Below are 27,343 nucleotides of genomic sequence, written 5' to 3'. Positions count from 1 at the left end.
AACAAGGAATGTGTCATATAATTCATACGTATTTCTAAAAAAAAATCACATAAATTGTTTCTTAATGCTTCGTAATAATAACGCTCTGATTCATACTTTAAAAAAATCAGTGCGTGGGATGTAGCTGTCCTCTTACAATAAAATATTTTATCCGTTTTACTTTTGTCAGGTTTTTGTCTTTCGTAGCTGCTATCTTATCAAAAGTTTGTCCGGCTTTGAACGATTGAGATCACTCAGCAAACATTACAGCTTGGGTTGAAATACCAGATAACTTGATATCAGTCAGTGTAAAGAGTAAAGAAAAGAAAAAAAAGTGTCCAGTGAACAAGTGTGCAGGTAACTTGGGCGTGTTCATCAGTTTCTAATAAATTTTTCTTTGTGGACAAAATGGCGAAGTTGAAAAGAGACTACAGGATTATTATAGGATTATTGTTAGTGGTTTGTGTCAGTGAAAATGTATTTGCAACAACCGAACTGCAGTTTGTGGGTGATGCTGCCAAAGAAAATGAGAAACTTGGAAATCTTATCAAGCAGAAGAAACCACGCGTTTTCCAAGATGAAAAACTTACGTTCGATCCAAATAACTATGGTAAGTGTTCGCTCATATTTTGAGCTTTTTCATATATATTCACTAAAATTAAATAAATAAATAAATAAAAATTTAAAAAATGGATATGAGCTTGGCTAACAGCTGTAATAATTTTCTTATAGCTGTGGTTCGTGGCGGTTTCTAGGATTAGTACCACCTGCTAAAGAAAGCCAATATCCATTATATTATTTGCAAGAAGATAAATATTTTCAGTTTTATTCAATTAAATATGATTCAATATTACAAGGGCACCTTGATAATTAGATTTTTCATATAACAGTCTATGTTTCCTGTACACATTACGTTTTCCCTCTGATAAATATTCTGATAAAGTGGGCATAAATAAAGTTAGTATCGAAGGGTCCATCTACTTCTCGGCAAAAATCAAATACATCCGTGCCTCTGTCAGAGAAACAGATTCAATCGTATGCTACAAGTAATATACGTTATTTTGCATTTTATTCCTTTCTTTTTTTCTTTTTCTTTCTTTCTTTTTTGAGCACATTCACATACTGTACTTAATATTACTTGTAACATATTCTTACAGTTGATGAGCATGTGATCCCATTGACAAATCCTTGCAAGGTTGTAAAATCAAATTTTCTACTGCGCAAATACATTTGATATTATCTTTCAATTTTTTTTTTTTATTTCTTGAAGTTAATAGACAATTAGACAATTTTTTGTTTCATGTACAAGATAATTTTGTGTTTTACAATTAGAAATCGGAAGTATAAATACGGAAATGTATTCTAGAGACAAACTAGAAAACAATGTATTACCTTAGCTCTGGCTTAGTTTTGGATTTTGCCACAAAGTAGCTTTCTTTTAGGCTCTATAATGTTTGAATTAGAAGAAATTAACTCTTGATTTTATATACAACTTGAATGCTTCGATTTTTAAATTTATTTTATGTTTGCTACTCAAGTAAATAAGATGGCGGTAGTATTACAAAATGGCGGGTGGGTACCATTGAGGAAATGCTTTTTCCTTTGAACATTAAAAAAGAATAATACAGTAACATTAAAAAGGCGCTAGCATAAAAACAGTGTTCATATTGTAATTTAACAATTAAGCTAAAGGGGTTATTCAAATTTTAGTAATAGCATATATAAAATGAATTTCGTAATATCTTTTAAGAATCGAATAACGTATATGGATTAACGACGTATATCTGTACTATTTATGTGATGTAAGCAATAAAGATAAGAAATTATTGATTAGCTAACCACAAGAAACACGATATACAATTCAAACAAGATAGAAGTTACAACATTTGCAAAGCTTTTATTTTCCTTTATGTTTCTAATTTGAATGTAGTTGAAAGCTCACAGCCAGGGCCATACTGCAACCCAGGGGCCAACCAGGAAAGTACTTTCAAGTGCCTACTCACATGTACGTACTGCCCCATCCACGATAACAAAAGGGAGTCAGAGAGTGTCACTTGGATCGAGTTTTCATTTTTTGCTCCAGGACTCCATAATCAAGGGGTCCCCAAAATTTTAAAAATTACTGAGAAGATTTTCTCCATAGACATTTAAAAAACATGACAAGAGCTATCCCTATATAATTCATGGAACTTTTTGAACATGTTGAGAGAGGGTCCCTAATAGAAGTTTTTGATGGGGTCTCCCGCTCCAGGCCTTCCAATGGTCTTAATCCAGCCCTGTAGACCTATCTTTTCTATACGAAAAACAACGGTGCTGTAAAATGTAAATTATTATTTAATTGCAAATTATGGCATCACTTGAAATTTCAATTTAGCTGAATACTTCAATATTAGCAAAAGTATAAAGCAGAGTGGGAAATCAGGAATTTTACTAGGGCTGAATTACGAAAAATTTGAAAGATTGTTTTCTCAACATCATGGGCTGGCAACGCTGATCTGGGATTAGCTGACTGTATTGCTGGTACTCGACCTTATCTTCCTTCGTTCCCTTACTCCCGTATGCGAGGAGTGCGTGACGTGTGCCTTTTTGTACATATACCGGTACTTACGATACGAGACGGAGGGCCCACTAAAAAAAAAATTTCACCGTCCAGGGCCCACTGAGAAATTTCCCGGTTTTCTACCTGACCAGTACGGCCTTGCTCATGGCCATATAATTCACTATCTTTTCATTGTTTTTGTAAGTAATAACATTTACATGTGACTTACACTTCATACTTCAATTCTTCCACTCAAACTACTAAAATTAATGTCAATGGAGGCTCTTGCAGGAAGTCACACCAGTAAAAATATAAATTTTGTCGCTGCTATCTTAGGAAAGAAACTTTATTAAATGTAAATATAATATTCTAAAGATGTATAAGCTTTCTTCTCGTACTTTCTAGCAGTAAAACAATGTTTTACCAACGTGACTAGTCATAGTAACAGGGGCGGCTCGGAGGAAATTTCCCCAATCATGCTCAACGTGAGTTACCAGTATTTTCGCAGTACTTTTTTCACCCCCGGTGTAACAAAAGTCACCCCCGAGTTAAGTCATCATATACAAGGATAAGTCATAAGTCTTACAATATTTCCACAATCGAAACATGGAATCTTTCAGTTTAAGGTCCCACGACTATGCCCTTTTAGGCAAAGAGAAACGAATGATTAAGGCAAGTGAATGATGATGGAAGGATTGATGGGATGAGAATGTGGGAGGAAACGGGAGAACCCCGAGAAAACCTATGGGAACGATATTGTCCACCAAGAACTTACTTGGCTGGGGATAGAATCAGCGGACCCACGCACCAGAGGTAAGCATTCTACTACCGTGAGCCACAGTGCTTCCCCAACACAACCCAAACCGCACGCTCATGCGTATGTCGTGATCGACTGTAAGTGTAAGATCAAACTTTATCAAGAAGTAGTGTGATAAGCGTAGTACTTAACACGGAGACTGCTAATTCATCAATATGTCAGTGGCAGTCAGGCTCGAAATAGCCAGGGCAGGAGGGCAGGCATTCCTGCCGGGGCCCCTTTCTCTCATATACAGTATAGTAATGAATATTGAATAACATGCAAAGTAAGATAAAACATGTCTGCTGTGTTGGAGCATAGTTACTCGTTGTAGTTAGTTCCGTTCCCAGAGTTCGGTGGGCTCTGCACTGAACAGAGTTGTAGTGGGTCGGTGGGTCAAGTTTTCTGAGTGGGTCAAGTTTTCTGAGTGGGTCAGTGGGTCGTGGGTCAACAGCATGCGACCCACCACCCGCAATGACCCACTGCGACCCACCGACTCAGTATGATCTACCGACCCTCTCTGCTCACTGCATTGTAGAGAATATCTTCTAAAGGCTGGTAAATTTGTCTCCGTTTTACTTTCAAGATCTTCGTTTCCCTTTCTTTTCCATTTGTTTCTGTCTACTTACCTGAGGTGAGTATATCTAACCAAGTGAAAAAAGAACTTCAGGCACTTTTGGATATTGATATTTTTAATTGTAATAATAGCAATAGGACTTACACTACAACTTGGCTTTCGAGACCTGGAAAAAAATACATTTTTGAATCACTGTAATATATAAAAAAAATGCATGTAACTATATGTGCCTGATCATCACGGTCAAATTGCCAAGTCAAATGAAATTACTTTTGGTATATAGTTCGGCCTTAATCCAAATTAGGATGTTATATTGCTTTTATTATAATGCATAATATCCTAAGGAGGTAGTGAGGATAAAATTTTTTTGCGGAAAAAAATTAGTCTCTCGCAACCCGTTAAACTTACGGAGCTGAAATTCAGTGTATTAACTCTTTATTGAAAATAAACAGAATGTGTCCTAGCATTTTTAAAATTCTCCTTTATGTGGGGGAGGGGCACTTTTCTATATATGGAAAATTGGTAGTGAGTTGGTTTGTAAAAATTAGGGATGGGCACGAGCGAGTTCGAGCGAGTTTCCTTTGAAACTCGACTCGACTCGAAACAGACATGTTTGAACTCGACTCGAGAACTCGGCTCGAAAAATTTCCTCCAACTCGACTCGAAACTCGACTCGAATTTGGTTCGAGTTTCGAGTTGAGCCAAATCGAGCCTAATCGTGTGTGTAGTTCAAGTACTCTCTTCAAGTATTATACATACACAATACAATTATTATCAATGACACTACTACTACTACTACTACTACTACTACTTATTATTATTATTATTATTATTATTATTATTATTATTATTATTATTATTATTATTATTATTATTATTATTATTATTATTATTAATTTCAGCACGCAAAGTGTCACACATGTAAATATTTTCGTGAAAGCAGAGAAATGAACTTGTTTTTCCGATTGCCTTTGTAAATAGTTTTGCGATTCTTCCTGTTATTTGAGGAGTGTCTGCAAATATTGACTACCATAGCTTTGCTCAAATAAATGACACACTGCCGCAGAAAAGTAATATTGTTCTTCTCCTATTTTTATTGCCTCCTATAAAAAAGGAAAGAGCTTAAAACTATTGAGTAAAGAAAAGTCTGAACCTCTGTAGGGAGGGACCTCTGATTACAGATTCCGTTTGGTGGTAACTTGTTTACTTGCAGAGTTGCAGGGCTGTTGAACAATAAACCACACGTGTTCAGTTGCAGTCCAGTCTAAATCTGTAAGAACGTTTGCCTCCAATGAATAAGATAAAAGAGAATTTCCGGCCATACAAAATATGATCAAGCAAAGTCATCACTTTATTTACCATGATGTGTGTGTGTGGGGGGGCGGTAGCTCAGTAGTAGAGCGTTCACCTCCGGTGCTTGGAGTCCCTAGGTCGATCACAGCTCGCGCCGTGTGGACTTTGTGGTGGACAAACACCGTGCTCGTGGGTTTTCTCGGGATTCTCCCGTTTCCCCACACTTTCTTCATTCCACCATTTCACTCATCTCTCATCATCACCGTCTCCTTTAGCCTAACCGGCAAAACCGTGGGACATAAAACTTAAAGATTCATTTCGTTTTTACCATGATACGAGAGGATTTAGCGAACATCATGATAATTGTCACTTCTGGTAAAATTAAGTTATTAGGTGGACCGGATTGGTATTAAACCACAAGGGAAACTTGTTTGGTATGTGTCATTGTATCGAATTGCATAGGAATGATGAACTTTCTTTTCATACTTACTCGAAAGTCAAAAAATGTGGCATACAATTATGTTTCCACGAGCTGCCCATATTATACAAATAACATTGTTATCGGGAATAGGCTTTTTATAATATTGTTAATAATAATAATAATAATAATAATAATAATAATAATAATAATAATAATAATAATAATAATAATAATAATAATAATATGTAGAAACTAGATGACGATTATTCTTCTCGCAAGAAATTCTAAATATGAGGAATTTAAAAAAAAAAACATAGGAAAATTATAAAGCTAAATACAATATAGGAATATTACTAAAGAGTATTATGAAGATAATTTAAAGTTAAGTATGATTTCTTTTGTCACTAGAATTCTTTATAATGATTGATACTAACAGAAAAACAGACTAATAAACCAATATGTTAATACCGAAAAATTAGTAATTTCTCCACATAGCCTATGATAAGATATTCAGAAAAGTGATCAATTTTCAATTATCCCTTTTATTAATCATTCATAATGGGAGCCATTTCAACACAGCTATACACAGTCACATATATAAAGACAAGGAGATTTAATGTTGATAATTATGGTTGGAGGGGTTATTCGAGATATATATGATAAAATATTGGAAAATATGGAAATTTTATGTATTAATTAATTAATTACGAGTATTCATAACGTGAGAGCTGCTTCAACACGGCTATAGCATAAAGGTGTATACCAGGAGATAAATTGATGCCCACATCAATTTGATTAAAGAGGGGTTACATAAGACACATCATGTATAGGCCCATATCCATCTTAGAATACCCCGAAAACCCTGTTTTTTTTCTGTTCTGGAGTTATCTGCAGTTATCTGAATCACCGCGGTGCTCCGCCCGTATTTAGGGTTGTCAACGGATCGAGTGGCTCGGCTCACAGCTCATCTACTATCGAGCCGAACCGAGTCAACACCTCACCTAACCGAGACGGCAAAAACCGATGGCTCACCAGGGCCGAACCGAACCGATTCGGTTCTCATCCCGAACAAGTCGGCTCAGGCCATCGGCTCAATTGAGCCGAGCCGATGGCTCATTCCGACCGAGCCGGCTCGAGCTGTTTGCTCACTTGTCAGTTGAACCGAGTACCCGAGTACCCGACATCAGTACCCGGGTTGGGCTTCTGCTTAGGTTCAGAAATACGACCGTGCAGGTCTCATCCTTGATGGTAAAAGCTACAGTATATACATATATTGGTGCTCACGACATTTGAGGCTGTCCTTTTATTTAAAAAAAAAAAAAATTCTATTGTGCTCTCGTTATCGAGACGAGATGAGATGCAAGCAGTGTCCCCTCTCGAGAGCAACACTAAAAGTATTCCACAGTACGGCTTACATTTCTCATGGCTTTCGCTTTACAGTTTAATCAGGCCATGATTTCAAATCGAGCTAAAACGAGCTAAACGAGCGAGCCATGTACCAAACTTGACTCGACTCGAAACTCGATCTCAAAAACAGTAACTCAGCTCGAAACTCGACTGGAATTCGAGTCGATTTTCAGCTCGACTCGTGCCCACCTCTAGTAAAAATGATCGAAAACGAACGATGTTATTTAAGAAAAAAAATCAGAAACAAAAAATACAGTGCTTGGCTTCATATATACATTGCTTTCTGTTATAATAATTGCTGAAGCTTATGTTTATTATATGGAGCGCTTACAGCACAGGGCAATCAACCCATAAATATGTGAGAAAAATAGGCATAAAATTTGTACTGTAAGCTTCATTTCACGGAACTTTTAAGTTTGGATTGTACGCATAATTGTATGGGAAATTTTACACTTTTTGTCCTTTATGTTGGTCTACTTACTTTGATTTGGAACTTTGAAATTTCATCCTTTTTTCCACTGAAAAGTATTGATAATTCAACAAGGAAATAATTATATTATGATAATTTAATTGAAATTCATCGTAATTTGGCACATGGCAAACAGCAGTGTGGTAATTGAAGGGGAAGGAGGGAAATTCCCATTCACCTCTGAACACTTTCCAGGAACGTCGTTCCCTTTCGCTTTCTAGACGGGGGAGGAAACCTGGTAATGGTATCAAACCTTCATGTGTAACTACAAAAATTAAATTTATAAACAAATAAGAAATCATCAGTTTATAAGGCTTTATTTAATTGATAATTTATTCACAAGATTCCCTATCAAAGGTGTGGTAAATGAAGTTTCTGTTCTACATGGGTCGACATTGCCAACTGACATGGTCGATATGGAAAAGATGTTGTATGGTGATGGAGAGATGATACTTCTTGCTGAGTATTTTAAACCTGACCAAGAAAAATCGTTATCAGACTTGAGTCTAACAAGTAGATTGTCGATGAGAAGTTGCAGAAATCGGGTAGAAGTATTATCAATTTCCACGACAGAGTGCAAACGGGGATTTCTCCTTATGAATTTACAGATGACATATTAGAAATAGACTAAGTGCTTAAACATTGTCTAACTTGTTGCTCATCAATGTTAATGACCCACCGCTAGACAAGCTCGAAATAGACGAGCTAGTTATTTCTTGGCTGAAGGATGGACATCATTCTGCTGCGGACGATTTACCACGAAAAAGTTACCAACAGGAAATAAATCCGATTTCAGATTTGTTTTAAGGTGGAAAATTACGAGTTACGGAAAATGTATACTTGTATTACTAATGGCTAATTACTTATGTTATTCAACTTTGTACCTAATTTTTAGTAAGTCTCTTCTTTGCTTTAGGTAAACTACTTTGAATAAATATTCATAATAATTGCAATTATGCATATTTGTAACTTATATTTAACGTGGTGTTTTAGTGATTACACAAATTACAATTATGAGCATGCTTTATGGAAATGCTCTCACATAGGGTACCAGACCACCTTTATACACTATGAAAAACTGATTTTTCAAGTTTTTTTGTGAGAAAAATACTGTGAACTGAGAAACCATAACCTTTTCCATATTGTACAGGGATATTTTCCTGCGAATAGAAGTTTCTTGGGGAATGCGTTCAGAAATTAACACTTGCAAGAATACTCTCTTAGTACAAGTATATTTTAGGCATACACTAATTTCCCCCCACCTCGAACTGCTTCAATTTCCTCACTGACAAACACTTTACCATTTTATATCGTAAAGGTCAGATCCACCGTTATTGTAACAGAGTTGTGCTTGAGTGATTGACTAGAAATTCAAACTCCGATTAGTGATAATTTCGCACTCTTGTTTTATTACAAGTGTAAACTCTTTAGTCAGTTCAGAAGAGGCCGTGGATCGTGTTCAGAGTTGGTGACGATGGATTTTGGTGAGTCAGAGTAGGTCAAAGTGGATGAGAGTAGTTCATGGTGGGTGATAGGCCAGAGTGGGTCACTGTGGGTGGTGGGTCAGAGTGGGTCACCGTGGGTGGTGGGTCAGAGTGGGTCACCGTGGGTGGTGGGTCAGTGGGTCGTGGGTCAAGTTTTCATTGACCCACGCCAACTCTGGCACTGAATGTAGTCTTGGGGTCCCATTATTGGGATGAAACTAGCAGTATTGTAAAACTCCTGTTTGGGGCCCTTTGTTTGTGCGGTAGTAAGAATATATTTCAACAATATGAAGAATGTGGCCCTAGCATCATATTTTCTAAATGTGTATTGGGGCCTCCATGAATACCGAAATGAGACTGACTTTCATAAAGTCCTCTAGGACCTTTTGTAAGTCATTTGACAAGTTATTGCAACACTATAAAGAAACAGAACATGTCCCCACCCTGGGCCCCCATTACTACTCGTAAAAGAAGTTGACAGCTTTATGAAGAAAAGCCATCCCTCCATCACAAAGATTTTACAAGACTATTAAATTTGAATTATTATTATTATTATTATTATTATTATTATTATTATTATTATTACTACTACTACTACTACTACTACTACTACTACTACTACTAATAATAATAATAATAATAATAATAATAATAATAATAATAATAATAATAATAATAATAATATGGGTTCCTCCAAGTGAGGCTTCTGCCGGGACCCTATACCCCCAGTCCGAGACTGGTGGCAGTGATAATGAATGCTGAACAACGTTTGATAAATGAACTGTTACTGTACGAGGTCGAACTTGGACATAACAGTACGGTACCAACCCAAAATATTTGTAAAGCGAAAGGGGAAATTGCAGTGAACCACAATACAGTAACTCATTGGTTCCAGAAATTTCGTGCAGATTGTAAAGATGTCGAAGATCAACCGAAGCCCAATCGCCTCAGAGTAACAGATTCTGTGGCCATACGACACACCATTGAAAAACATCCATCTACCAGCACACTATGATTCTCAAATCAACGCAGCATATTCCAGCCCACTGTACTGTGTCATCTTCACGAACTCGAGAAAACCGCCAGGAGCTGCCACACCATAACACATGAATTGATCCCAGCTCAGGCCCAGAGGAGAGTGAATGTGTGCCAACAATTGCTGCAAAATCCACGTAAAATGTGCGTTTCCTAAAGCAAATTCTCACAAACAAACAAACAAATGGGTGTTTTCCCGGAACTCGAATGTGCAAAAATAGTGGTTGAGCAAGGGAAAACTTCCAGAACTAGTCTCAAACAGAACCATTTTGAGCATACAGTCATGCTCTGTGAGTAGCGGAACTACAAGAAGGTAATTCAGTTCTGCTCGTTGTTAATGATCGTACCATCAATTACAACCTTTATTCTGAACATTTGAAGAGGATGTATTCTGCAGTACGTCAAAAAAAAAAAAAAAAAAAATCCTGCATTTGTGAACCGAAAGCGTGCCCTGCTGCAAGAGGATAACGCAAAACCACACTCGACTCGAAAAACGCAATTTAAAAAAAAGGCACTTTGTAGTATCAAGTTGATGCCACATCCAGCATATAGTCCTGACCTTACTCCTTCGGATTACTACCTGTTTCGGTCCATGGTATACTGCTTGAGGTCAGGATGCTTCACCAGCCAACAGGAGGTGCAAACAGCAATGACTTCTTTATCTCTTAAGAGTAAGACATGATATTAATGTGGATTCGAGGAACTGACAGGAAGTGACTGTAGACCAGCGTTTTCCAACCGGTGTGCCGCGAGGAAATCGAAACAAAATTATTAATTCTATAGCAACCAAATTGCAAGACATAGTAAAAAATGTATATTTTTGTATTTCATATTACTATGAATTTCTACCATGGAAAAAATTACTGTAATTGTAATATATTATTCTACATCTATTACTGTGTAGCAGACAGTATTTCGGCTCGTACACATTTCCACGGTTAGCTGCTATGTTATGCTTCAATTGAGAGTCACACTAACAACGAGAAATGGAAGCACTTGTACGGTACGCGTCAAGTGAACGTTCATAGAACACTCATTCGCACGTGAATGACAGAACAACACTTTGTTCAACAGCTGTGTTTTGACTTCCACGCATCGCAAGCTGTGTGAATGCAATAATATGTACCGGTTTTGGTTAAAACAACAAAGTTAAAAGTACAAGACACTTGTTTGTTCGTACGTTATTTAGTGATCTTCGTTCTTAGTGAAAGGTTGGATACAGTTTTCGAAAAAAAAGCGTATTTTTAAAAATCTGAGACCTATATTTCATTGCAATTGTTTTCTATTTTAAAATTAGAATAAAAAAATAAGGATAATGAATTAGCATAGAGGAAAACCAGTGATCGAACTTTCATCTCTGTGAGAAGATCAGTAATCACAGAAAAAAATTACCATAGTATTTTATATTTGCAAATAATAATAATAATAATATCTATGAGTGTGCCGCGAGAATTCAAGCTACACCCGTAGTGTGCCGCAAGTTGAAAAAGGTTGGGAAACGCTGCTGTAGATAGTTCAATACGAGGGGCGATATTTTGATGTTACCTCTATTTATTACATCACAATGAAAGGAAGTTATGTTGTGCACTAGAATATTGTAAGACTTATGACTCATTTCTGTATCATCACTGGATATGACATCCCTAAAGAGCCACCACTGATGTTCCTTGCATTCGCAATCAACTGATTTCGTTCGATGAGCTCCCGACGAACCGAACGATTAACAGAATGCCGAGAGATTTTGTTCTTCAAGAGTAGACGAATACGATTTATATATTACATAATCATAAATGTGAAGTAACAAATGAGTTGCAATAAACTCACTTTAGAAAAAAATGTAGAGATAAATTGAGGAAGAAACTCGAGGCAATTTCCCCTTTAAAGGAAAATTTTCGCAGGTAAATAAAGCTTAGAAAATTCACTGAAACAATAAATAAATAAAATAAAGGGAAAAATTCTGCTTTCTCCAAGTATTAATGTATAGTCTTCCTTCCTATCCTGGGGAGTGAAAATATCTGAGATCTCCACTGTTTGTACAAGAAACTTATTATTAGAGACTGGATGTTTAAGTACTAAAAACATGGAAATAGGCATGCAAATAAGCACTTGTAATTCAAACAAGAAGTAGCATCACGTGTACACCACATGGAAAAGTTTGGTTTATATGATGTGGTATTACCTCACATAATATTGAAACTGGAAGTACTGTTGGAGACAAACTTAGAGATCTCTTGCACCAACCACTACCCATTTTCCCCCACACAACCGTCGGCTGGTCTTAGGCAGCACGTGCGCTGTCATTCTCTTCAATGTTGCCATACTTCCGTAACCTTTCATAAACTGAATAAAATTCAGCGTTTTTTTTAAAAAAAAGCAATGAATGAGAGATAAAAGAAAGGGACAACAGAGTGATGTGGAGAGCGTTATTTTCAGGTAACAGGGGTCATAAATGTCTAGCAAATGTCTCAAAGACCAGGAGGGAGAGTTTTCTGGACTTTCCAGATTCCAGGAAAAAAGTATCTTTATCTGTGTCTGCTAGTATAGTAGCACATTTCTACCACTTCCGGTTTTAGTGAAAATATTAGAGTAGAGATGAAATGTATCCTTGAGACTCCTCATTGATTGCACAAAATCGTTTCTGGCTATCTGTTACTGTTTTTACTCTATAGCGATCCACGTTAAAACCGGAAATGGTTTATATCTTCCACTTCCGGGTTGAATAAAGGATTAGAGAGGAGATGGTACCTATTCTTAAACAATAAATCGATTCCAAGAAAACCGCATTTCGCTATCTTTTGATCGTTTTTGGTCTATGTAGATCAATATTGAAACCGGAAGTCGTAGTGGATTTCTATCACTTCCGGTTTTGGTAGAGAATTAAGGATTGGAAATGAAATGCATCTTGGGGCGCTTAATCGATTGCACGAAACCACTTCTCACTCTATCTATTACCGTTTTTGCTCTATAATGATCACCATTAAAACCGGAAATGGTTGATCTTTTACACTTCCGGTTTGAATATCAACTCCATGAACGAACTCGATTCCTAACTTTTGTGGTGGACAAACACCGTGCTCGTGGGTTTTCTCGGGGTTCTCCCGTTTCCTCCCACTTTCTTCATTTCACCATTTCACTCATCTCTCATCATCACCGTCTCCTTTAGCCTAACCGTCATAACCGTGGGACGTAAAACTTAAAGATTTCATTTCATTTTTTTCGATTCCTAACTTTTGATACTCTATATCCTGGTCATAATTGATACTCTATATCCTAGTCATAATTGATACTCTATATCCTGGTCATAATTGATACTCTATATCCTAGTCATAATTGATACTCTATATCCTGGTCATAATTGATACTCTATATCCTGGTCATAATTGATACTCTATATTCTGGTCATAATTGATACTCTATATCCTGGTCATAATTGATACTCTATATCCTGGTCATAATTGATACTCTATATCCTGGTCATAATTGATACTCTATATCCTGGTCATAATTGATACTCTATATCCTGGTCATAATTGATGCTCTATATCCTGGTCATAATTGATACTCTATATCCTGGTCATAATTGATACTCTATATCCTGGTCATAATTGATACTCTATATCCTAGTCATAATTGATACTCTATATCCTGTGGTCATAATTGATACTCTATATCCTGGTCATAATTGATACTCTATATCCTGGTCATAATTGATACTCTATATCCTGGTCATAATTGATACTCTATATCCTAGTCATAATTGATACTCTATATCCTGGTCATAATTGATACTCTATATCCTAGTCATAATTGATACTCTATATCCTGGTCATAATTGATACTCTATATCCTAGTCATAATTGATACTCTATATCCTGGTCATAATTGATACTCTATATCCTAGTCATAATTGATACTCTATATCCTGGTCATAATTGATACTCTATATCCTAGTCATAATTGATACTCTATATCTGGAGTCTGGGTGTAAAATAAGCCTTTTTTAAAAAATAATGAATATGTTTCCCAGGTTTTTATTAGCTTTACTCAAGGCTAAGCCTGTAGGCTTGCACAAGCTTGTATTTACACGGCTGTAGATCTAACCAATGCTACAGCAAATCTTGCTAGTTCCTCTACTACCAAGCTTGCTTCAGACTTGCCAATAACACGTAATAACCTATAAGATTAGAACTAAAATTCATTTAAATTGATACACCTGATCGATTAGATCGAATCGACTTCAGAAAGAACGTCTTTCAGTTTAATTTACAGTAAGTTGGTTGCATTCGCTCAATCGAAGTTCGGTTTACTGAGTCGACTGAGCCGAAAATGTAATCAGTTAACTGAATCGATCATATATCAACTAACAAGACAAGTAAGTGGATTCGCCATGAAGTTGCGTCAAACTAATTAGTGCAATCGACAAAGCTAATTGAGATGTATTACACACTGTAAAAGAAAAACTCATTTCGATTGGGTTTTTGAGAAAATTGCTCTCAAATATTTTCCGCTAATATCAAAATAAACTAGGCTATGTAGAGAAATTTCCAACACTGCACAATGAAACAGTTCTATCTGTTGTGAATGACAGCAAATTTCATTGTTATCCGTCTGACGGTTAATGAAATAAATGAGCTTAGAATGTATGTAGACTATGTTTTTTTTGAAACGAAGAGTTAATTTATTATAAATTATAGTTACATTTATAAGTAACGGAACTTAGCAATAAAGCAAGCAAAATATTTTCTAACTTTAGTATAACGGTTGGGATGATACAAATTAAATTATCTATTACGCTATATGGCAATGTAAGTGCTGCTGGAAGAAGAAAGGTTAGAAAAGACATACCAAGTTACAATTTACATCATAAGTTATGTTGACCTAAAATGCAATTGAAGCCGTGACTTGCATAACCACATAAGCCCAGCTGAAGAGATATTGAAAAAATCAATAAAAAGTGAATATTTCTTGGAAAAGGCATCTCCATCGAATCCATTGTTGATTCTGTACTTTCTTGACCGGTGAGTACCAGAGTCGATATCGGTATGTAGAGAACCGATAGGCTCTATAGGTCACGAATACGTTGGTTTCAGTGTGGCAAAGTGAGATGTGTTCGAACAGAAATCGAAAAGTCGATCGACGGTCCCGACAGTGTTGTAGTCACTTCTCATGCGCCATTGGAGAGGATTCCGGTGGAAATCTTTGAGTCTATCCTCATCTCCTGAGTCTGCTGCGTAATTCTATGCCGTATATTACCCATAAAACCCCAGAGATCCAGCAGGATCATCATAAGAAGTGACGAGAACCGGCTCAAAAGCACAGATTGTTTACTTGTGGGGAGCGTATTTCCGGTGACCAACGGGCCCCTCGCGTATTGTGGATCTGGGGAGAATGGGAGGTCACGTTAATTTCCGAATATGCAACCCTGGTGTCACATTTGAAGTTTTCCAGTGCCAGAGCTCAAAACAGCCAGACACTGCTGATCGTTCTCGACTATTTCGACCATTGCGTCAGCTGAGCTTGGTTTGGTTCCACTTGGAACCCATTCTTGGGCTTAGTTGTGATATCCAGCAGACCTGTAACTAGGAATGTGTTATGGAGGAGGCACAGTTCAATGTGTTCCCTGATACACACACATACACAAACCAAACTCAGCTGACTCATGAGTCGAAACAGCCGAGAGCGATCAACAGTGTCTGGCTGTTTTGGGCCCTAGCACTGGAGGAACTTCAAATGCGACATCGCGGTATGCACATTCGGAAACTACGTGTCTACATGTTCTCCCTATAGCCACATTGCCCGAGGAGCCCGTCGGTCACCAGTGATAGGCGCCTCCACAAGTAAGCAATCTGTGCTTTTCAGCGGATTCTCGTCACTCCTTGTGACGATCTTGGTGGATCTCTGTAGTTTCATGGGTAATGTGTGGTATAGAATTACGGAGCAGACTCAGGAGATAGAGGTCTGCAGGGGCTTTGGCCGAGCCTGTGGGCCGGTCTCGGGCCGTGAATTTTAAATTATACAACCACATTTCTCGGGCCTTTTCGGGTCTAACTTTGTAAATATACAGTACAGCGATATATATTGCACCGTTCTTTCTGGAGAACTTTTAAAGCATAACTGCAAAATTAAACTTCTAATTCCTGTAAATAAAAATACAGTTTTGCGTTGGTTATTAAGTTTATGTAACTCGGGCTTATTTCGGGCTCATTTGGTTATCACACGAACTCGGCCCGAGCTCGGGCCTAAATGCTAAAACATATTTCGGACTCGGGTCGGGCCTCACATTGTAAATTCACGCGCCGGGCCGGGCACGGGCTAAAAAATTCCGGCCCGTGCAGATCTCTATTAGGAGATGAGAATAGACTCACTGATCTCCACTGGAAGCCTTTCTAGTGGCGCACGGTGACCCGAAAAGTGGCCACAACACCGTCGGGATCGTCGGTCGATTTTTCGACTCCTGTTCGAACACACCTCACTTTGAGACATTGAAACTAACGTATTCGTGACCTACAGAGCCTATCGGTTCTCTACATACCTATATCGGCCATGGAACTCACCCATCAAGAAAGTAGGGAGACACTGGAGATTCCCTTTGAACTTGGAAATCAGATTTCTTTCATACTTAGTTAGACTTAGCTGAATAACAAATGTCTTTAAATATTAAAATAAAGAGTATTACAAGTAATTTGTCTATAATAAAATAATGAAAATACTGGACTTGTGTTATGGGACTCATTAGTCTGTTACATTGATTTTAGGTACTGCATATCTGATTTGGAAAACGAATATACTGATGTTTAAGCAATAATTTCTGGTAAACAGTCACTGTGCATAAACCCAGTCTCAATTTTCACAATAATGTAATACAACAAGCAATACTTCTAGTTTACTCATATCTTTCCGTCACTTAATCAGAATCCCACACTTCACTTCCTGATTTCTCAGCACTGGCAGTCTGATCTTTACCATATTGGTCCAGATGTCTCTGTAAGTAAGGTTGCTCTGCAGGTAAAATTGAGGACAGGTATTTTTCAATATCTCTGGCTTTAGCAGCTTCCAGGGGAATTCCAGCTCTATGTGCTCTCTCCAGTGGCGTATTTACGATTTTGTTTCGGGGAGGGCTTTGCTAATTTTCAGGGGGGGTTAAGCCCGGAAGCCCCCTAAATACGCCACTGGCTCTCTCCAAGCTTTTTTCATTAGCTTTTGCTGTTCTTGTCATCATGTCTGTTTCTGTTGAGGTCTTGATTGCAATTATGGTTTTTGATCTGTATTCAATTATTTTATAAAATGTCTCAGTAAGTGGAGACGATTCTTTAATTTTTTTTTTTTTTAAAGGACTTAAAATCTTTAATCACACTTTGTTCCATGCGGCGACAGTGGAACGTTCCACAACAACACAGGTTCATGGACTTGTGTGCTAATGAAACCCAACACGTCAGTAACATGCTGAAGATAGAACTTGTGTTGTTTTGAATACCAAACGATAGGGCTCGATCAGACGATTACAACTATATATATACTTTCACTTTTTGGCACTATATATATAAATATATATATATACAGTATAACCCCGTTAACACGAACTCGCTTAAGCCGAACACTCGGTTAGGACGAACAAAATTTCGGTCCCGGCATCGCTGTACGTTATCTTATGGGAAGTTTTATCGGTTAACACGAATTTCGGTTAGCACGAATTACGAACTAATTTTTAGTCCCTTGAGTCAGTAAAGGTTTTCATTTAACACGAACTTTCAATCCTTTGGTTATTTTTTAAAGATCATTTTTCTTATTTCAGATTTCACTCCAGATCAGTTTTTGTCATACAGTATTTATAAGACGAAAGTTGCCTTGTAAATAAGAGAAAAACCAGAAACGGGTATCTTTCCTCTGTTATGAGGTGTTGATTCTGTTTTCCGTCAAGCGCTGAACATGCAGGTGCTTGGCAGACGAGCTGGCGACAGCTCGAGACAAGACATCTTCTCCCCCCTGTAACTCTAAACTGGTTACAGCAGTCATAAATACCTTTCCGTTACTAGCGGTACCCAACCTGCTAGCAGAGTTATCAATTTTATAACTTGACCTGGATTTCCTGCGTGGAAACTTTTTTTTTTTAATCTTCGAAGATAGGATAATAAGCTTATTGTAGTGGTTTCACTTTTCAGAGGACGGTACCGGGACCGAAACTAGTCTCGATCTCGATCTTAACTCGAATTTGAGACCGAGCCGTGCTTTTCGAAATCGAGACGAGAGCAAAATTCTCAGTCTCGTCTCGATACAATTCTGTGGATGGTATCAAGACGGAGAATAGTCTTGGTCTCGTCTCGAATTTGGAACCAAGACTACTCAGTCTCGTCTCGATACCATCTCTAGTGTTTTGGTATATATAATCTGTATACTGTAGTTCGTATGTATGGAGAAAATGTATTCGTATAATAAAATTTGGGTCTTCGGTTAACACGAATTTTTTTTAACACAAACTCCTGATTTTTCAGTCCCTTGGAATTCGTATTAACGAGGGTTTACTATATATATATATAGTGTCAAAAAGTGAACTTGTGCTATTATAGAATGCAAGACTTCGATTTTATTGGAAAGAGATTTAACAGATAGCCTACTGCCAGTGGCGTATTTAGGATTTTGTTTCGGGGGACTATGCACAACACATGAATAAGCACTTATATTTTTTCTTTTGGGTGTGGCCAAATTTTAATGAAGTTGTGCATATAACAAATTTATTTCGGGGGGAATTTAGCCCGATGGCCACCCCTTAAATACGCCACTGCCTACTGCTAATTATGGATGGTTAGATTGATAATTTCTAATACAGAATTAGTTAAAAAACTATAGCTGATATCTGAAGCACGTCTTCACTAGCTAATGAACATATCAGAAAAAGACATAGTCATAAAATGGCTAAATATAAGATATTTCTCATTAGATAGATTATATGTTTATCTTACATAGTGACAGTCTTATTTTCTTGTTCTACCAGATTCGTTAACAACGAGAAGGGCACCGCCAAAGGACTACAAAAACACTCAAGGAGACACGCCTTACGTCATCCCAGAGGCTCGACTAGCTCAGATCAGGAATGAGTTTATGTATTGGTATTTCGATCAAGAATACGATGGCAGCGGGTTTGGCGATTGGCAGGAGAACATTCATGCATCCACTCCCCAAGTACACAAAAATCTCAACTTTCAGCTGCCTTTCTTTGGATTCCGTTACAACTATACAAGGGTAAGTGATACAGGATGAAACCTTAGGATAAAATAAACTACCTCTCAAGAAATTACTGAAACTTAACAGCTGATGGTTTATGTAAATATTTTGGCAAATATGACACATTTCATACAAATATGTCAAGCAACACAGCATGCAATGTATTATTGCAAACACATTAAACGAATGTTATCATATGGACTTACAGGTAGTGGAAATTGAAATGAAACACCTGGTAGAAACTTATAATTTGTATTTAATAATGTATTGATAGATAGAGATCCTGCATCATTGCAGAAGGATTTCCAGCCATTCCTCTTGAAGTATAGTGACAAGTTCAGCACGTACACATGGTGGAGGAAACCGTTTCCTCACGCGATCCTCTAACAAACCTCATACAGGCTCAATAATGTTGAGCTCCAGCGATTGAGTAGGGCACGACAGATATTCAGCCTCACTATCACACTCATCAAACCACTCTGTGACAAGTTTAGCAGTGTGAATGGAGCAGTTATCATCCTGGAACACTGTACCATCGTCTGGGAAAAGTATTCGAACCATTGGATGTAAATGGTCTTCCAGAATTGCCCTGTAGTCCTTGCCAGTGACTTTACCCTCTAGCACAATTAGGGAGCCCAAAGTCTGCCATGATATTGCACCCCAAAACATCATATATCCGCCTGTACCAACCAGTCTGGGTTGTATATATCAGAGAGGCTTCTTCAGGCGAACACTCTCCCTCTTGTTTGGAAACCAGTATGGCTGGACTTACCTGAAAATATGACATTTCAGGTCATTCAACGTCCAAGTTTTATGCTCCTGGGGGCGCGGTGGCTCAGTGGTAGAGCGTTCACCTCCGGTGCTTGGGGTCCCTGGTTCGATCCCAGCTCGCGCCGTGTGGACTTTGTGGTGGACAAACACCGTGCTCGTGGGTTTTCTCGGGGTTCTCCCGTTTCCTCCCACTTTCTTCATTCCACCATTTCACTCATCTCTCATTATCACCGTCTCCTTTAGCCTAACCGGCATAACCGTGGGACGTAAAACTTAAAGATTTCATTTCATTTTTATGCTCCTTTCACTACTGAACCCGCTTTGCGGCATTTGTTAAGCTGGTGAAAAGGTTTGGGTATCGTAACTCTGCCATGAATGTTGGCCTTATGTTTCATGGACTGTTTTTGTTCACACAGATTCTGTGAGGTGTGTATTCACTTCTGCGGTGATTGCCAATGCGGTGGTTTTCCATTTTCGTGCAACAATTCTAGTCAATGTCCCTTTCAGACAACATCCGTTTTTACCCTGCAGTTTCTCCTCCTGGATGTGGTTCGTCCTTCCTGTTCATATGCACACATCACCCTGGATATTGTAGAGACGTCATAAAGTGTTGCAGTTTTGGACAAAGATGCACCTGCTAGACGCGCCCTTACATCTTGCCCTCTATTAAAGACAGAAGTGTCCCCTATTACACCGCTCTACAAACACGATTTGAAGTTCACTGACGAACCTATTGAAGTAACTACCAACGACCCGCACAAATCACTCATTGTCCAGAAGTATCTTATAAACTACCAGATTACTGCAAAGATTAAACGAGCCCCGCGAACGTTCTATGCTATTTGTGCAGGTGTTTCAGTTTCAATGTCCACTACCTGTACTTGGATCTAGTAAGAGAAAATACTGAAGTTGTGCTGGGTAAAAACTAGCTTGATGCTGAAAATGGGATTTTCTAGTAAGTAAGACTGAGCAACTAGTCTCTGAGGTAGTGCCCACCTACTAACGAAATCATGAACTCAGAGTTCTTAAGGCGCAATAATAAATAAATACTATCTCAGTGCAACTCACTAACAAGAGAAAATAGTTGGACTTGTTTTGCACGTATACCACACAAAAAGAAGGAAGTTTATTGCGCATTTTGCCATTTTGAAATTACTTTAAAGCTGTTAAAATCCTGGTAATGTCTTTCTTGCAAATAGACCAAAATGGTTTCTCCTTCACTCTCAGGCCCTAGACTATGATAGGTATATCATGAGTTTACTATAAACTCAAAAATATATACTGTACTAATAATAGCTTAAATTATTTTTGTCACTCAAAAAACTGGAGGAGGCTTAGGTACCCTAGTCCCAGGCAAAATCCACCACTACACCTGTGATCCATTTTTACTTCACTGAAAAAACAGTGGATTTATAATCTGGGTGCTTTTGGTAAATTCAGTTGTAAATAGTATTGAATACGCTTCCATTGTAAAAATAATTAAGCTACTTCAATGCCTCTTTTCTTGCAGCTTTCGATGAACGGCTACTTAGAATTCAGCGACCCTCCAGAGAACTACAAGTATCCTTTGGTGTTTCCAGTGAGAGAATGGCCCCAAAAGAACGACCCGGCTTTTATTGGAATCTTCTTCAGCAAATGCAGGATTGGAGAGATTCCCATCACAGATATCGATCAGAGAAAGCCAGGCGTGTACTTCCGGTTGGAGAGGGATTTACAAGGAAGGAAGGATCAGTTTGGTGTTGAAGTTAGGGAACGTGTCAAATGGGACATAAGAGAAGGCGTGATTGGTTCTGAAACGTTTGATCCTAAACACGTGGCTATAGTCACGTGGAAAAACATATCGTTTGCTGGTGGGATTGGCAATGCTCTGCAAAAAGTAAGCATTAAAAAAATATTTTAAAAAAATAATCATTGTGTTTAGTTTGTAATAAACAAAATAGTTTTAACATACAGTTATTAAAATTAAATAATAACGTTATTTAAGAAGTAGTTCACAGGATACCAAAACAACACGATACGTAATCAAATGCAGTTCAGTTTGTTCCTCTAGTCGTTGCCTTAACTTACATTTTAGGGAAAATGTTATTCTGTCAACACTGTAATTTCTATGGATGGCAACACTGAAAATTCTCCAGGTTCATATTTTCTGTTGTAAAATAATATTATCTATGATTGTGGTAAATTGCATTTCATTATCTCCTTTCACTTATGAAAAATAAGCAAAAGAAAAATGATAAATTTGGTATTACTTTCAGTATGTCAGGCTCTTAAGTACGAGGATTGTTCTTTTAAGAAAGGTCCATTTTGCAATAAAAGCAAAACAAATAAACATGGTTCAAAAACATTTATTTTCTGAACTTACAATCCTCAATTTCTTCTCCGTAATTTCTCTGCTGATTTCTAGATTTATCGTAACGAACTGGCAATATTTGGATTCCCTTCTCCACGCCAACATTGCCGAAGTTTCCAGTGGTTTTTCATCATTTTTGTGTAATGTCCATGTTTGTGACCCATACAGTACAACATTCCACACCAAGCATTTTATGATTATTTTTCTCAACTTTTTATTCTGGGTCCCACAAAATAGTTTTTTCTTCCTCCTAAAGGTGTCTTTCGCCATTCCTATCCTTGCTTTTATTTCACATTCAAATATCATATCGTTACTAATAATACCACCCAGGTATCGAAAACAAGTCACCTCTTCTATCTCTCCCCTCCTACTTCTATATTTATAGCTCATGGACTTTTTTTTTTAAGATATGTCGTTCTATTCTGTCGTTATCCAACTATTACGCAAACTGTACATCTCTCCAGCCTTTAGACGGGATGATGACTAACAAATAGCCTATATGTAGGTAATATGGCCACAAATAGCTACTAGAACGGATAAAGAATTCTGAATCTGGTTATCAGCATTTCCTGATCTTCAGTAACGTCATTTCACATTTGGCTTGGGAGGGGGGACAAGACCCCTTGATATAAGTAAAATTTCGTGTTTTTCACTGACTTACTACTATTCTATTGATAAAATCTATATAAATCTCAAACTCAGGGGGTCAAATGCCCCTCCCTGCCCCCTAAATGACGCCCCTGCTGATATTCACTCCATGCTAGTTACAAGTGTAGTAAAGAAATTTATTCAAGATAATTTTACTTAAAGTAGAAATTTAGGACACTGGTTTAGGAACAACTTTATTAGTAACGTTTTATGATGGAACAATAAATAATAAAGAAATTTTTCCTTTCAAAGCTTACGAAATATTTTATTGACTGATAAGATCGTAACTCACGCTTTAATCTATAACAAGAAACATTTTGGAGATAAGATAATTCTTTCCTACAGCTTGGTTCAACCATTTTCTGATCAAAAACTTTCTTTACACAGTCCTTTTCACTTTAAACAACTATCAAAATTTCCACTAATTTATTTTATATTATAAATCTATATACAGGGTGTTATATGATTTACCCAACATTGTTAGGGTCGTCAAGTCTAGGAGGCTTAGGTGGACGGGTCATGTAGCTAGAATGGAAGAAAGTAGAAACGCTTTCAAAGTCTTGACTGGAAGACCAATCGGAAAACGACCATTAGGAAGACCTAGGTGCAGATGGGAGGACAATGTTAAGATGGATCTCGCAGACATTGGAATACAAAGTAGAAACTGGATGCAGTTAGCTAAGGATAGAAGTCAGTGGAGAGCTTTTGTGAACGCGGCATTGAACCTCCGGGTTCCATAGGCCATAGAGTTAGTTAGTTATATACAGGGTGTTAAAAAAGGGACTATCCAAAAGTAAAGTTTTGCATTTTCCTCCTCTTTCCAGGTAAAGACATTTAACTTCACGGGCAGCCGCAGCCGAAAGTGTCAGAATTTCAACTCTGCATGCCAAGAAAATAACCCAGCATTCTCAAGGCCAACCAATAGATGGCGCCACACACTTTGGAGCAAAGACTCATATTCCAACAGTACTACAAATACAACTGCCCGATCATAGTATTGACAGAATGCGGTATTGAGTCCTGTTTCACCTCATACTGCTTTTAGAATGCTCAGCGAACTGTTTCCTGGCGGTTGAAGATGAAAATGTGTTGCTCTAAAGTGTAGGGCATCACAGGCTCGTATCCATGGGGGTCTAGGGGGGCCAGGTCCCCCTAAATGTTTGCTGGCTCTCCTAAAATTTTCACGGTAAGCTTGCAAATGAATTATAACATGGTGATGAAAGCCCCCTTACACTTTTGACCTGGCTACTGGCCTGGGGCATCATCTATTGGTTAACCTTGGGAACGCCGGATTTTTCTCTTCGCAGACAGAACTGGAGTTCTGACACTTTGAACGGCTGACCAGAAGTTAGATGATTTTATCTGGGAAGAAAAGGGAAATATAATATTGCCTTTTCACGACAAAACGTTGAAGTATGTGAAATGAATTTTTCAACGTAGTTCTTGAATTGAGCTGTTCTTTTTATAAATTCACTTTGATTAAAATACGTATCTTGAGAACGTGAAGAGGCGGGAGGAGGAGATTGAAAATGTTTGCCAAATATAGTGTGTCTCAAATTTGTGATTTCGAATTCGCACATAGAACTCCTCATTAAAATAAATGAACACATGCTTCACTGTTTCACATTTTGTCTCCACCAGTCTCTCTCTCTCTCTCTCTCTCTCTTTTTTTTTTTTTTTTTTTTTTTTTTAAATAGCCCCAACCTATATGATATGTCCCAACCTCCACCACCAATCTATTCCTTACAGTTTGCAGACGATACCTCGATCAATGTTCGTCGGTAGATCGTATAAACGTAACTTTACAAATTTATCAGCTGGTGTCTCAAATGCAAACAAACTAAATACGTCTAAAAACTCAAATGACCTTGTTTGGCCTCAAACACAAAAAATATTGTCCAACATGAAATCCTGAGCGACATCTCTTATGTTCGCAAATTATGTTCGGAATATATTGTCCAACATGGTCATTATGTTCGCAAAATATTGTCCAACATGGTCATTATGTTCGCAAAATATTGTCCAACATGAAATCCTGAGCGACATCTCTTAGATTCACTATTATGTTCGCAAATTAGTGTTAAGTACTTATCTTGGAGTTAAACACCTCAGTTGGAAAACTCATCTCTTCAATCTAGAAGGTAATATACGCCGAAGAATCAACTTGTTGCGGGGTTTATGGGGAACCAACTGGGGCCTCAGTATCACCCTCATATTTTATATGTACAAGGTATTTGTTCGTCCTGCTCTTACTCATGGACATATCGACTGGTTATCCACTTCACGAAAGTTCTATGACAGTTTACAGGTCCTCGAATGTTATGTTTTTTGCCTTGCCTACTCACTACCTACACCAATTCCAATACAAGAAATCTATCGCTGTACAAGTATCCGTACTCTTTGACAGTATCTCTACCACCTCCGCTGTCACTCACTCGACCCTTCGTGAGCTATTAGATCAGACTCCAGCTGTGCTACGTTACGCATATTCATCTTCTTCCACTCCATGAACGTGATCAGGCCATTCCTCTTTACAACCCACATTGCCGCATTTACTATTATCATCCGCACATCTATTGCGCATAAATTCATTCCTTCACCCCTTTATTCTTACTCACTGGGTCCCATTGTCTCAACGCGCACTGAGTAGCTCCAGAGCAGAAGAGTAACACTTTTGTCTCAGATAGCATAATGTGTCTTTATGTTATGTGAACAACACTTCATTGCTACCCAGGGCCGTTCTTTACTTCCCTGTCGCCCTAGGCACTTCAAATATCTACGTTCTCCACTATTTCCAAAGAACCCCCTCCTTCAGTTATTACCTTGCCCGTTTTGGTTCGGGAGGGATTTTCCCTTAACTCTCTTAATGTCTTCTTTTGTCTCTTAATGTTGTCTTTTGTTTGTTTTTGCTCTTTGGAGAGTCTTTGCAGAGTTTTAGTATTAGTACAGTATTAGTAATATTAGTACAGTAAATAGTTTTTCACCCCCCCCCCCCAGTTATCCTCAAACAACTGTCGTTAAGTATTCTTATTTATCAAGTAATATAAATCTCTATTTTCAATTAACAAAACTAAAATTATACGTATCGCATTTACATTACCCGCCGAGATCTAGTTTTGTTTGTAACCAGGTAGCTCAACCGGAACGGAAATGACGTTTTCTGCATCAATTTAATTTTTCTCTTTTTTTCGCCCTCCAATTTTTTGCGCTCCCAAATCTTTTGCGCCCTAGGCGCGTGCCTAAGCAGAAAAGCGGCCCTGTTGCTAACATCATTTCATCGCTCACCACATTCTTATGTGTTAACGACAATAAATCAATCCATAAATTAAAAAAAAAAAAAATCCTAATACCCACTCTTTAAAGGAAAATTTTTTTGTTGTTGTTAAACGCTAACAAAGAGAGTAGAATTGTTTCCTACGTCAATTTCTTCAATTGTTTCTTTAAACTTCTACATTTTACATATACCAAAGATGGACAAAATACAATTAATTATATTCGATAAGAGATGGTAAGGAAAACATAATGTGAGAAATAAATATACATTGTAGCCAAAACAAAAGGAGTGTAATGAAGATTGAACTTAACTTAACAATTGTTCTCGTGCTTTACAGACAAACACGTTCCAAATGGTTCTCGCTACTGATGAAGTTTTTACCTACGCCATATTTAATTACTTGACAATTGAATGGACATCACATACTGAAGCTGGTGGCGATACCACTGGAGGAGAAGGAGGTACTCCAGCCTATGTAAGTACTCAGAAAAAAAAACATTTATTTATTTATTTATTTACAAGTAAATAAATTAATTTTAGTTCAATTTTTACATATTGTAAGCTTTACTTTACTTTAATTATTCTGATATGCAGCAAATTATTGTAAAGTACGACAGCGGATCTATTATACTTAACTCTGAGGTTACATTTTGGCTTCAAAATTGAGCTATTTGGAGGAAACAATCCTTCCTTGTTACTAGATATAATTCACAAAATGGAAGAGCATGTTGGAACGATAAAAAAAAAAAAAAATCTCAATTGTATGAAGCAAATGTCGAACTTGTATACTTTTTAAAATAAAAAGGGAAGTTACCGTATTATTGTAAAATTACCTGTTCTACAATACAGAACACTGCCATCAAGCCGATATTTTTCTTAATAAATAAATAAATAATATATAAAGTACAAGACAGAAGAATAACTGAAGAGCACAAGTGTCGATTTAACCCAATGTCTTTTTCTTCTCTACTGCATTGTGTTCGTTTTCACTACTGCTAGAAACCATCAACAAACCGCAGTGTTGCACATTTCTACATGCCAGCAGTGGCGTAGGGAAGGGGGTCCCTGGCCCCCCCAAAGA

The 27,343-nt window shown here is 37.6% G+C and overlaps 1 protein-coding gene across 2 annotated transcripts in view; it reads left to right on the top strand.

Moving 5' to 3' along the window:
• Nucleotides 1-266: 266 nt before the first annotated feature.
• The window catches only part of mesh (sushi domain containing 2 mesh), a 117,223-nt gene continuing 90,146 nt past the window's right edge, over nucleotides 267-27,343 (top strand). Inside the window, exons 1-4 of one of the 2 annotated variants that reach the window (XM_081737697.1) lie at nucleotides 267-589; nucleotides 18,990-19,237; nucleotides 21,501-21,866; nucleotides 26,600-26,737. In XM_081737697.1, the coding sequence (XP_081593823.1) occupies nucleotides 388-589; nucleotides 18,990-19,237; nucleotides 21,501-21,866; nucleotides 26,600-26,737 (954 nt within the window). In that variant the 5' untranslated portion in view covers nucleotides 267-387. The remainder of the gene's footprint in view (nucleotides 590-18,989; nucleotides 19,238-21,500; nucleotides 21,867-26,599; nucleotides 26,738-27,343) is intronic. The other variant, XM_081737698.1, reaches the window with a different exon arrangement.

Source organism: Thermobia domestica, chromosome 14 (genome assembly GCF_964235325.1).
Source record: "Thermobia domestica chromosome 14, izTheDome1.hap1.1, whole genome shotgun sequence".
In the NCBI taxonomy this organism is placed as follows: domain Eukaryota; kingdom Metazoa; phylum Arthropoda; class Insecta; order Zygentoma; family Lepismatidae; genus Thermobia; species Thermobia domestica.
The sequence above is the reverse complement of the archived record's forward strand: the minus strand, read 5'-3'. Positions and strand labels throughout refer to the sequence as shown.